Source organism: Schistocerca piceifrons, chromosome 6 (genome assembly GCF_021461385.2).
Source record: "Schistocerca piceifrons isolate TAMUIC-IGC-003096 chromosome 6, iqSchPice1.1, whole genome shotgun sequence".
In the NCBI taxonomy this organism is placed as follows: domain Eukaryota; kingdom Metazoa; phylum Arthropoda; class Insecta; order Orthoptera; family Acrididae; genus Schistocerca; species Schistocerca piceifrons.
The window spans coordinates 522,798,694-522,812,270 of NC_060143.1; the positions used below are offsets into that span (position 1 = coordinate 522,798,694).

The following is a 13,577-nucleotide window of genomic DNA, read 5'->3' on the forward strand; positions in this document are numbered from 1 at the left end:
TGTAAGTCCACGGTATTGGTGATAAGTTGAGAAACCGTCCCGAAACTCATGTGCTAAAAAACGCCACTATTTTTTGCGCATTTACCCCAACATCCATATGGGATAAGATCACCATGCACACGTACACAGGCCGCATAACGGGTTGGCATACTCTGGATCAGGTGGTCGAACAGCTGCTGGGGTATAGCCTCCCATTCTTGCACCAGTGCCTGTCGGAGCTACTGAAGTGTCGGAGGGGTTTGTAGACGTGCAGCGATACGTCGACGAGAGCATCCCAGACGTGCTCGATGGGGCTTAGGTCTGGAGAACAGGGCCGGCCGCGGTGGCCGAGCGGTTCTAGGCGCTTCAGTCCGGAACCGCGCGACTCCTACGGTCGCAGGTTCGAATCCTGCCTCGAGCATGGATGTATGTGATGTCCTTAGGTTAGTTAGATTTAAGTAGTTCTACGTTCTAGGGGATTGATGACCTCAGATGTTAAGTCGCATATTGCTCAGAGCCATTTGAACCATTTTTGGAGAACAGGCAGGCCACTCCATTCGCCTGATATCTTCCGTTTCAAGGTACTCCTCGACGATGGCATCTGAATGGGGCCGTGCGTCGTCATCCATCAGGAGGAAGGTGGGACCCACTAGGCGGACATACTGGTGCAAAATGACGTCCCGATACACCTGACCTCTTACAGTTCCTCTGTCAAAGACGTGCTGAGGTGTACATGTGCCAGTCATAATCCCACCCCACACCATCAAGCCTTCACCTTCATACAGGTCTCTTTGAAGGACATTAAGGGTTTCATATCTTGTTCCTGGTTCAAGCCAGATGAAAACCCAGCGAGAACCACTGTTCAGACTATACCTGAACTCGTCAGTGAACATAACCAGGGACCACTGTTCCAATGACCATCTACTGTGTTCTTGACATCGGGCTTTACGACCCTTCCTGTGACCAGGGGTCAGTGGAATGCACCTTTCAGGTCTCCAGGCGAATAAACCATGTCTGTTCAGTCATCTGCAGACTGTGTCCGGAAACAAATGTTCCAGTGGCTGCGTTAAGGTCCCGAACAAGTACTCCGTGGCCGTCTGCGGGCACTGATGGTGAGATATCGGTCTTCTTGCGGTGCTGTACACTGTGGACGTCCCGTACTGTAGCGCCTGAGCGCATTTCCTGTCTGCTGGGATCGTTGCCATAATCTTGAGATCACACTTTGTGGCACACGGAGGGCCCGTGCTACGACCTGTTGTGTTTGACCAGCCTCCAGTCGTCCTGGTATTCTATCCCTGATAACGTCATCAATATGTGTTCTTTGAGCCATTTTCAACACACAGTCACCATTAGCACGTCTGAAAACGTCTGCACACTTGCTCGCCGCACCGTACTCTGATATGCACCAACACACCTCTGCGCATGTGGACTCTTGCCATCGCCACAGTGCGACGACCGCAGGTGAAGTGCACCGCATGGTCATAGCCCGAGGTGATTTAAAACCGCAAACCGCCTACCATGCGGTGTTTCACCATGTATCAGCATTATCCTTAATTTATGAGCATGAGTGTAATTTCTTATAAATGATAGAGCAGCAATCAGTCCTCCTTTTTTTCTTGCAGGTTTTATTACGCAAATACAGATTTCGACTCGTTCCTACCCATTATCAATGCACTATTTTTTAATCTCGATGCATGTTAGTTCCCTCTTGTTCAGGCGTCAGTCACAGTTCTTTAAATACTCTGACGACTGATTGCTGCACGTTATCGTTTATAAGTTACATAACAGTCGCTGAGTGCGGCCACTTCCCTAATGGAAGATAACCTGATCTAATTTCTAGATGAGTCTCTGTCTCACTTTTATAGCAGAAGTACGATACAGGTGGAACTGTATGATCTCTCTATATTTCGTCAAAAAACTTTTTCTTTCTTAAAGTGATGGTAATTGTTTAAATTTTTGGGCTTGAAATCGCGCTATGAACAATGGAATGATCTAACAGAGTGGAGTCAATAATCCAGTGCGTTAATTTGTCTGTTCCGAGATCAAACACCATTCTTGTCTCTTTGTGATTGCAGTTAAATGCATACGTGGTAAGATCAGTGGCCAATCGTAAGTTACAGTGGCCAGTGGTCATGAATCGTTTCCTCAGTGCTTAAATAATCTATAAGTTTCGGTACCTTTTGCCCTCGTGTACATAGTTACAATGGTTCGACCTAATTATAAATAAATCTGTGGTACTCAGACGCTCTGTTATGATTTACGGCAGTGCGTATTTTAATGTGATCCCGTAACTAAAATACGATTTGATGACGTTGTAAAAGGTAATATGCACTGAGACATAAAGTATACAAAATATAGTTTCACAGTTTTAAATGATGCTGACAGCAGTAACAGTAAATTAACTTTCAATAGATGAGGTATACAGTCAACCGGTTGCATGAAGTTTGTCGCAATAAAATATATGCAGCCGGCTGGCTGTATACACCATTTAATGAAAACACAGTGTGTTTAAGAGGTCCATCTAATTTCACAAGTCTGTGTCTACTACAGGGCTGAAGACAGAAAGTGGGATTGAATTTGAACTTACGCTCGTTAATGACTCACTGTGAACCGGGTCAAGATTCAGATAACACGTCAACAAAAGGCGTTTTGATTTCTCCACTTTAACAAGTACAGTATACTGTAATTCAGTGGCAACGGCCTCTGCGTCACTTTCGTCGAGAATACATTATTCCTTCTACAACTCAGAGGACTCCACGGTGCCTGAAACAGTCTCACAGTGCTGGTTGTGTGTGTAACAATCATCGCCCTGTGCTCGGTCGAGGCGCAGAGCGCATTTATCTGAGCTTTAAAGACAGCCCTCAGAAGTTCCCTTGGTGTGCCAGGCAAGTGTTAGCCATTCCTCATGAATTAATAATTCTGTTCAGTGAAATTATAGGGAAGACACTGAATATCCTCGAGGAAGTGCAGATAGTCACTCACCCACACTCTGAATAGCCAGATCGATCTTAGGCATCGGAGGATTTGGGCGAACTTCCGTCGCTTTAACACAACTGGTTAACTGCCTTCTACCGTCAGCATACGACTGTTTGTATTCAGAAATGCTATATTATGTTGTATCCCATTGAGCGTATTTCATAAACCGTGCATTATTTATTCCAAACAGTTCGTTATGAACATAGTTCACCAGAGCAGACAATATGTACTTTAATTAACTACAGATATGACGCGGTTGCATCCCATACTGGTTCCACGTCCGCCGATGTCATCACCTATTATGGGAATGGTTTTACATGTTTTACGCTTTTTGTAAAGGCGTCTCTGCAAAAACCCTCGGTAAGTAACATTACTTTTATGGGACTGTGCCGTTCGTTTTTCCATAACGGTCCGCCAGAGTTCCTGCAAGTAGTTCCTTGCAACAGGTTCACTCATTTTCGTTCTTTCCATCACAGAGGATATCAAATTCTGGATAGAGGTTTGCCAATATAAGTTTCTTGTACAACACCAACAATTACCAGTATGTAGCAATGGCCGTTTTCAGATTTGCTTAATGGTTAGTGATCTTAAACTTAGTAGTACTCGTACTTTTGATAGGTAGCTATCATTCACTTTCGTAGAACCGACAGACGTTACATACCGAAAACATTGTTAAAATGTTTTATATGCTTTAGCTAAAAGTTTTAAAATCTGTAGTTATTTTTGTACTTAGACTCACCACCCCATATGTGCTGTTTGACATTCACCTGGAGGTCATTAATGTCAGTTTTACTATTGACAAGAGCTTATAATCAGTCTATAATGAATTAACATTTTCGATATACAGTGATACACCTGAACTATGGGACATCGTAGGTTCCCGATTGTTTCAGGGCTATCATGCGACATGCGAATAATGTTCTTTTTTTTTTAAATTCAGGTACAGCACATATGAAAATATCTTTAAGAAATTTTATAATTTTTCCCGTTTGTTATAAAATCTAATTCTACGTACCTGTAGCTTATTTAAAGACACAACACTTCAGGTTCCATTTGCAACGATGCGTAACCGGCAGTGTTCCCAATAAAGGACTAGGAAACAGCTAAAGCAGTCTGAAGATTCTTCATTCACTGCGCATTCCATTAATTCATAAGACATTCTTTTAGTAAGAGCGGTTTCGAAGATACTTAAATATTAACAATGTACTTTCTTGGCTGTAGTTGGTCTTATGTACAAAACAGTATGCCATTCCTCATGAGTCTCTCTGGCGTGTTTTACGATGATGTTTCAGTTTCAAACTGTATAGGATTCATTTTGCAAAAAAACCCTCATGATGGTGATAAAACAACAATATACAGAGCTTCGTAAGTTCTATCAGGGTGTGGAGATGGAAGATAATAATATCCTTACTTTTACCGTTCACTGATGAGGCTACGTTCCATTTAAGAGGAAAAATGAACCGCCACAACATAAGAATATTGGGTCCACTGCAGGATGATTGAATATGAGAGAGAGAGAGAGAGACAGACTCTCCAAAGCTTCATGTGTTTGCAGAGATCACGCTGATACTTTCATTTCTCAACAGCACTGTTCAATAGGGAGTTGCCTCAAAGCTGTGGCCATAAGAGGCGGGCGGACCTCGCATCGCACCACTGATCTCCAAGATCGTCTGATGTTACGGTACATGTATCTCTCTTTATTGTGAAGCGTGTATAAAGTAACTTCTGATACGTAAAGGGTAAATCAAGACAAGGGCAACACTGATATTTGTTTAACTTGCTGAATGTTAAGTGCCGCTGCATTTGCTCGTAATTGTCTTCACTGTTGAAAGGTATCACCAGCGCTTGTCTGCTGTCGCGGTACAAAATTGCCACTTTTTATGACAGCAAGTTGATGAAGCTACCTTTCGTGTCGAAAACTCGTGAAACTGCCAGCGTAGTCATTTGAACGAGCAGTTTTCTCCTTGAAGTTACCTTGGTTTCGCAGAGTCACTATTTTTTCAAGTCTGAACGTAAGCATTTGCACCAGCCTTCGACTATTTTTACTGAATATTTACCAACTTACATTCACAAACTTCAGTAACGAGTGACGGGGTCGTACTTCCACTGAGAAAATTTGAGTCTGGTAACTGTTCCCAGTATCTCTAGATCGAGCTGTTTTGGTTTTGTTCGTTTCCCAAACACACGACGTGGCTCCCACACGGATCAGAGTGAGATAAGCTTTCTTGCTCTAACAACCACTGTACCATCCTTACCTCAGCCCACACGCAGTCTTGCAGCTGTGCTTCTCTGCCGCAGTTCCGTCTATAGAAAAAGCGTCTTGCTAACCTGTCTTGTATTCAAAGAAATTCAAGTATAGTGTAAGAGATCCAGGCTCTTCCGCTGTTGTTGACTATGGCTGTTAAAATCCTGCATCTAATTAACGAGAAACATAAATAAAAGATATTGCGAAACTTACGTTCAATGTCCATAAAAGGACTACATTTGCAGAATAAAATTTATTCCCTGTTTCAATATTCAAAGAATTAAATTTTCCACGTTGTACATTCGAACATCGTACTGGCTGATTTGTTATTTCAAGTAATAATTTTTGTACTTGCATGTTTATTTCCTTAATTTACACTTCTGTTCAAAAGAGACACGATTATGAAATGCGGTAATATATAGACTCCGAAACATTGTGTAACAACAGTAAGACACAGTCAGTTAATAGCATACATACAGTTATCTGGGTTGTCTGTCAACAATGCAACCTCACCTGAAGTGATCTGTGCTGTTGTCTAGAAACATTGCGAGTTCGAATATTCTCGCTCGCTCTAGTATTCTTTCGAAGTGCTCTGAAAAAAATGTAACTTAACATTTAATTTAAACAACACAGTTGTGCAAGTTTCTTATTACCATCTGGAAAGAAGCCTAAAGGTCCATTTTTCCAGGTGGGCACTAGTTCTTTGGAACAGGTATGTAATGAGCGATCCTCTAGATCCTTGTTTGCCGCTAGACAGATACCATATTTGCTCTCGCAGGATCGCAACCATTTCTGTTGTGCGCGTCAGCAAAAAACTCCAACAGCATCAAATTAGTAATTTTTGCAACGCAGGGACTATTGATTTCCATTCAGCAATTTAGCAAAGTACAACTTACGTTCTTGGTATAGGAAATATTTTGAAATTTCTTTCTTTTAATATTTTGACCCATGTGTCTTCCCTGTATTTGTTTCAAAGGAGTATACTGTATAAGCCTTTCCCTGTAAGCACTCCTTTTGTCAGAAACTGTGTAATTAAACAGGTACGTCACAACCGTTACAGTTTTGCGTTATTGGCTGTTCGAAGTGTGAAGCGTTGTAAGAATGATTGCCTATCGAAGCCGGAAGGGTCCACACGATACATATCGAACGTGCGATAGTAAATCGATTATGGTAGTTTCGTGGCGGGCGTTATGATCAATTATTTGTGATCGTCACTTTTATCAGTTTTCCGTTGTTCCTTCTTCGGTCCATGTACATTACATTCCCGCCGTAATTATTTGTGATTTGATTGGGAAACCCACACGGTTTCTATCAATAGCGAGTGTAATGTTTGCTGTTTCTCACGTTTCTTCTGCAGATTGTCTGACATGGAAAACTCTAATTCCATGCATATCCAGCATAGACAAATGCTTGACTTTCTGCCGCATATATGGAGTTCTGCCGGGCGAGGAGAGGAGAGACTGTGGTGCTGCGAAGTCTGTAAAACTTCGTAAGAGGAGTGTCGACACTGACATACCGTAGCAATTTCATTTCGGACTTTGCGGAAAGCGAACCAGCATCAGGAAAAATACGTGGTTCGAGTCCTCCAAATTATCAAATGGTTATGAGCACTATGGGACTTAACTGCTGAGGTCATCAGGCCCCTAGAACTTAGAGCTACTTAAACCTAACTAATCTAAGGAGATCACACACATCCATGCCCGAGGCAGGATTCGAACCTGCGACAGTAGCGGTCGCGCGGTTCCAGACTGTAGCGCCTAGAACCGCTTGGCCACTCCGGCCTCCAAATTATCGATTCAGACGAGCGTAATTCTTGTGTCGTGCTGGATTGGAGATTACTCATTGCAAGCCAGAGCATCAGAAACTGAGTTATCGGCAAATACCGTGTGTGACTATTTCGGGTTTTGCCGAGAATTCTGTTACGTGGTAGTGACAAATGATAGTGTGCCAATTGGTGGAGCGAATAAAATAGTAGAAGTAGACGAATCTCATATTGCTAGACGAAAGAACCAGAGAGGCCGACCTTCTGAAAGTGAAGTAGATCATATTTGCGTATTCGATGGGATAGAGAGAGAGTCCCGTAAGTGTTTCTTTGTGAGGGTATTGTCCCGAGACTAGGTGACTTTAGTGGGTCTCATAAAAACACTTCATACTACCTGGAACAAAAGTCATCACAGACGGGTTTCAGTCATATCAGACTCTGAAAGCTGAAGGGTTCGACCACGAATTCGTGAACCATTCTGTGGAGTTTGTTTCTTCGGATGACGCCATTCTCCTCATCCAGAATATTGAACGGCTGCGGAAGTCTGTCAAGTCTACCACAAAAAGAGAAGGACGTCCAGGACAAAGGGACGAACTGTACTTCTTCCAGTACCTATACTTCCATAACTTGCGTTTGCAGGGGAAAGTCGACGCATGCGACACTCTGCCGATATTCCTGCGCGGTATTGGCAGAGTTTACCCTGGCTACGGGAAAAAAGGAATTGCCCCTTAGCTTCTACATCACACGGACTGTCACAAAACGATATCACCGACGACGAATAAGGTAAGTCGCCTCCTTTGAATTTACAAGTGCTTCTCTAACGCTTTTCTTTTGTCGTTGCTGTAGTGACAACTTGAATCATACTCATAACGCCCGCCACGAGATTTCCATACTCGATTTACTATCGTGCTTTCGATATGTATCGTCTGGACCCATCCGACATTGATAGGCAATCATTCTTGTAAATTACTCAGTTTTGCGTTATTGTCTGTTCGAAGTGTAAAGCGTCGTTAGAGCATCGCATTCACACAGAATGTCGGACAGTATTTAGTGTGTTTCTTTCTTGCAGAAGAATTTCCGCCGGTGTCGCCGGTGGCTGCCCTGCTGTAGCACTGGGAAGGGGAGAGAGGCAGACGACCCGCCGAAAGAGAAGACCGCCCCTTGCCACCCACTGGACAGGATGGAGGTAAAGGGCGCCGTGGTGCCTGCCTTCTGACAGGCATCGCAGGGGCAGCCAACTTGTTTTAAAAATGCCATTTTTTATCTATCACACTTGGACTCACTATTAAGTGTTTTGTGAAACTTGTCAATCTTTCTTAGCAAGTGGCTGGGATAAAAAACGGTTTTCTAAATTACATGCTCCCTTTACACTGCGTTTATTTATATACTGTTGTTTGTAAGACTCAATAAAACATCACTTTCGTCAATTATGGGATTCTCTGTTCTCCTGTTAAGTGCTTAGTTCAAATGGTTCAAATGGCTCTGAGCACTATGGGACTGAACCGCTGTGGTCATAAGTCCCCTAGAACTTAGAACTACTTAAGCCTAACTAACCTAAGGACAGCACACAACACCCAGCCATCACGAGGCAGAGAAAATCCCTGGCCCCGCCGGGAATCGAACCTGGGAACCCGGGCGTGGGAAGCGAGAACGCTACCGCACGACCACGAGATGCGGGCTAAGTGCTTAGTCCTTATACATTCACAGGAATGAAAATTAGCACTAACATAAGGTGTCAAACGTATTTTTATATTTATCAGTAGAATAAGGAACTACCGACCAAAATTAATAGGGGGAAATTACGAGGAAAACAGCTCTGTGCAACGTTATATACTGGCCTAATACTGATTACCGTAAACAATATGCACACTGTGTACCTCAAGATTAAATGCTGCCTTCTGGCATTGGCAGCACTTGGTGCGTTAAGGAAGCTATCAAAATGGAGCAGGAATAAATGAAGCATCATTCTAGCTACCATACAGGTCGATAATGCGGAAATGCACTGACTTAATTGTTTATGAGAGAAGGCAGTCTCTTACGGCCAGGTGCCAGGGGCCAGCCATTCGGAAATGGCGAACATGGTTGGCTGTCGCGATCTATGAAAAGAGGTTGAATGACGGTGAAACCGGAAGTAGGCGCTAGGATCTGCGATGTCCACTCCTTCTCACGGAACGTGGAGGTCGGAATCGTCTACGGTCTCTAGAGGAGGACTGGTGGCTATCTGTGGCAGTTGTCACGACACAATGCTGGTACAGGCACAATGGCCTAATCTCCTAGAGCCATAACCGCTGGTGTATTGCGTTCCAGAGGTGGACCAACATCCTATTAATTATTCGGTCACATTGTTTTGGGTCGTCAGTATAAGTTAGCAGTACACAGACCATCATGAAACCCTGCGGAATGGAAATATGCATCCTCGCCTCTTTTCTCGTGAGTGCAGAATCAAGCTTACAGGCATGGTCCAGATCAAGTGATAGGAAAGCATCACAGCTGGTCATGTTGTGAATCAAATTGTCTCATCGTACGGCGCTTCGAGCAGTGATAGTCTTTTGCTAATGTTTAGATTGGTTCAAATGGCTCCGAGCACTATGGGACTTAACTGCTGTGGTCATCAGTCCGCTAGAACCTAGAACTACTTAAACCTAACTAACCTAAGGACATCACACACATCCATGACCGAGACAGGATTCGAACCTGCCCCCGTAGCGGTCGCGCGGTTCCGGACTGTAGCGCCTAGAACCGCTCGGCCACTTCAGCCGGCAATGTTTAGATTATTACGCAGAATAACACGCTCTTAAGGATCCATATCCGAACAAATAAAATGCACGAGAATAAAATGGAAATCAATATAATTTCAGAATATTGATTATTTCACAATACTGATTGTTAAAAAGTTATCATCTTTGTTCATTTGAAATATATACAGAGGAGTTGTACAAAAGAACTGGAACTACTTTCACATTTTAAATTACTTTGTGTAAATCTTCTCTCAATTTGTATCACAAGGAACACATTTAGCATCGTCTTAGCATCATCTATAATACCTTTTTCTTACAGGAGCCATCATTTGCAACACACGTGGCATCTCCAGCCACGTCTCCAGCTACAACACTTTTCATCAGGCATGACACAAGTGGCGTCGGCACCTACAATACTAGTGGCGTCGCCATCCTCAACAAGAGCGACCCTTCGAGCCTCATCGCCAGGCAAAACACAAGTGAATCCACCAGCAGTGCTTCTAACCACAAGCAGTGTGTCGTCAGTACCTACAGTTCAAGTGGTGTTCCACACAGTATCCTCAGTCTCAACGTGCATGCCGTTAATGAGCAGAATGAGCAGCTACAACAAAGGTAGAATCCCAAGCGCCATTGCCAACGACAATTCGAGTCACACCGCAAGCCCCATCGCCAAATACAACATGAGATGTGGTGCCAGTCCCAGCGGCAGCTGTATCTCTCATCGTGTCACCAGTCCTCTTGTGGGCTACAACAGACGTCCTGCCTCCAGTCCTGTTGCTAGCTACAGCACGTGTCCTTCCACCGGTCCTGTCGCCGGCTACAGCATGCGACCTGCCACTGATCCTGTTGCTGGCTACAGCATGCGTCCTGCCACCAGTCCTGTTGCCGGATACAGCATGCATCCTACCACCAAACCTGTTGCCGGCTACAGCATGTCTCCTGCCACCAGTTCTGTTGCCAGCTAAGGCACGCGTCGTGCCACCAGTCCTGTTGCTGGATACAGCACGCGTCCTTCCACCAGTCCTGTTGCCGGCTACAGCATGCTTCCTGCCACGAGTCCTGCTGCCAGCTAAGGCACGTGTCCTGCCACCATTCCTGTTGTCGGATACAGCATGAATCCTGCCAACAGACCTGTTGCCGGCTACAGCACGAACTGTGCCACAAGTCCTGTTGCCAGCTAAGGCACGCGTCCTGCCACCAGTCCTGTTGCCGGATACAGCATGTGTCCTGCCATCAGTCCTGTTGCCGCCTAGACCACGCTTCTTGCCACGAGTCCTGTTGCCAGCTAAGGCACGCGTCCTGCCACCAGTCCTGTTTCTGAATACAGCACTTGTCCTGTCACCAGTCCTGTTGCCAGATACAGCATGCGTCCTGCCACCAGTCCTGTTGCCGCCTACACCACGCTTCTTGCCACGAGTCCTGTTGCCAGCTAAGGCACGCGTCCTGCCACCAGTCCTGTTTCTGAATACAGCACGTGTCCTGCCACCAGTCCTGTTGCCAGATACAGCACACATCCTGCCACTGATCCTGTTGCCGGCTTCAGCATGTGTCTTCCCACCAGTCCTGTTGCCGGCTACAGCATGCGTCCTTCCACCAGTCCTGTTGCTGGCTACACCACATGTCCTGCCATCAGTCCTGTTGCCGGCTACAGCACGCGTCCTGCCATGAGTCCTGTTGCCAGCCACAGCACACGTCCTGCTGAGAGTCCTGTTGCCAGCTACAGCATACTTCCTGCCACCAGACCTGTTGCTGACTACATCATGCGTCCTGCCACCAGACCTCTTGTTGGCTACAGCAAATTTCCTTCCACCGGTCCTGTTGCCGGCTACAGAATGCGTCCTGCCACCAGTCCTGTTGCCGGCTACAACACATGTCCTGCCACTGGTCCTGTTGCCAGTTACAGCACGTGTCCTTCCACCAGTCCTGTTGTCAACTACAGCTTGTGTCTTGCCACCAGTATTGTTGCCGGCTACAACACATGTCCTGCCACCAGTTCTGTTGCCGGATACAGCACGCGTCCTGCCACCAGTCCTGTTGCTGGCTACAGCACACGTCCTGCTACCAGACCTGTTGCTGGCTACATCATGCGTCCTGCCACCAGACCTCTTGCTGGCTACAGCACATGTCCTCCCACCGGTCCTGTTGCCAGCTGGAGCATGCGTCCTTCCATCAGTCCTGTTGCCGGCTACACCACATGTCCTGCCATCAGTCCTGTTGCCGGCTACAGCACACGTCCTGTCACTGCTCCTTTTGCTGGCTACACCACATGTCCTGCCACTTGTCCGGTTGCTTGTTACAACACGCATCCTGCCATCAGTCCTGTTACTGACTACAATATGATACTTGTCGCATGATTCTGAATTTCAGCGAAATATATGATTTGTTCATTTTTACACTTTTGGCGAAATAAAAACAAAATTTTGTGTGTTACATACTGAGTCAATTTCTAACAAAGCTGATACGTCTTTGGCTGCATGTTAATCTAATCAGTAAATCATATTCTGATACTTTTCTAGTACTTCACAACTGATCCTAAGTAAATTTCCAGATGCTAATTCTACTGCAGTGTTAGCTGATATGAGAAGAAAGCGTTGTTGCTTAAAGGTTAAAGGCACGAATGGAGCATTATGACTACTGTACAGATAGCTTAACATCTCTCGCATGGCTATGATTGAGTCGAAATATTGGAAAGCGTGTCGCCCAGCATTCGGGTTTTACAGATCAATCACGTTTTGAATGAAATTTAATTTGAAACAATCTTGCTTTGTGACTAGATTAGATACTAGGTAGCAGCAAATTTTTCTTTGGGATTATTGATAGGTACACCAAGAGGGTCATACCTGCTAGAAACAATTTGTGGAGCAAGAGTCTGTGTGTGTGCCTGCAAAATTCGACGAGTGCTTCACATTTGCTTCAAAACAACCAAAAGTTCAATACTTTTAAGGGCACTTTATTCTGTGGAACCCCATCACAGTTAATAGAGTGCTGCAGGAAGAACTGGTATGTGAAAATTCGATTCATGCTTTTTAGAGCGGTTGGCATCAACAGGGTACAAAGAGATGATCACACATCATCTGTGCTGATAGTCATGCTGATGCCCCGGTTAGATCTAAACAATTGTGCATGTGCATTCAGTAGTACTTTCTCCTGCACGTAAAATTTCTAAATAATACACATCATAAAATATATCAACCACTGAAATTGCATATTACTGCGTGTACTCCCTACACTTTTGTATTTACTCCAGGCAGTAAATACTGTACCTATCTACAAATTTCCCATATCCGGTCCCTCATAGACTTTTCCTGAGATGATGCTAATACTGGACGATGAGTCATATATAGGTTTAGCTATAACTCTTACATTCCAACCATTTTGTCATATTATGACAGTTTTTTTTTCACTTTTTTACTGGTACATGTTATGGAGTCGACTTCGCTATTGCTCTCGTCTACAACCAAGCATCCGATTTCAACGAACACGGTTTCCACTTGAGACTTTCCTGATTTCTAGATTTAATGTTTAAAAAGGTATGACTCATATGTACTTGCAAATTTAGGTATCAAGTTAAGTAAGTCAAACACATTGAAAAAATAAACTGGAACTCTCCTATAGTGGCTCCTTTTCGTAGCGGTAAACCTTAGAGATGCTGCACATCGGACTATAACCTACGCCCAACGAACAAGACGGTCAGTAAACCAAAATAAGCCTGAACCATGGGAAGTATAACATACCCTGTGCTGCTCCACATTTATTTCGCATATCAGGGGAGTATGTGACTAAGATAAACACAGGCACCAACGCGAAGGAATATCTGTCACAAGACGGTCAGTAAACCAAAATAAGCCTGAACCATGGGAAGTATAACATACCCTGT

General features: G+C 44.5%; 2 protein-coding genes across 2 annotated transcripts; one reads left to right on the plus strand and one right to left on the minus strand.

Moving 5' to 3' along the window:
* Window positions 1–10,281: 10,281 nt before the first annotated feature.
* On the minus strand, window positions 10,282–11,214 carry LOC124803430 (circumsporozoite protein-like). Its single transcript, XM_047264614.1, has one exon. It carries the CDS (start codon window positions 11,212–11,214, stop codon window positions 10,282–10,284), a length of 933 nt encoding a protein of 310 aa, XP_047120570.1.
* Window positions 11,215–11,244: 30 nt separating this feature from the next.
* LOC124803431 (transcriptional regulatory protein AlgP-like) lies at window positions 11,245–12,054 on the plus strand. Its single transcript, XM_047264615.1, has one exon. It carries the CDS (start codon window positions 11,245–11,247, stop codon window positions 12,052–12,054), a length of 810 nt encoding a protein of 269 aa, XP_047120571.1.
* The last annotated feature ends 1,523 nt before the right edge of the window (window positions 12,055–13,577 follow it).

What these genes read in the sequence shown, in the direction of transcription:
- LOC124803430 (XM_047264614.1), bottom strand. Translation starts at nt 11,214, where the DNA reads ATGTGTGCTGTATCTGGCAACAGGACTGGTGGCAGGACACGTGCTGTA.
- LOC124803431 (XM_047264615.1), top strand. Translation starts at nt 11,245, where the DNA reads ATGTGTCTTCCCACCAGTCCTGTTGCCGGCTACAGCATGCGTCCTTCC.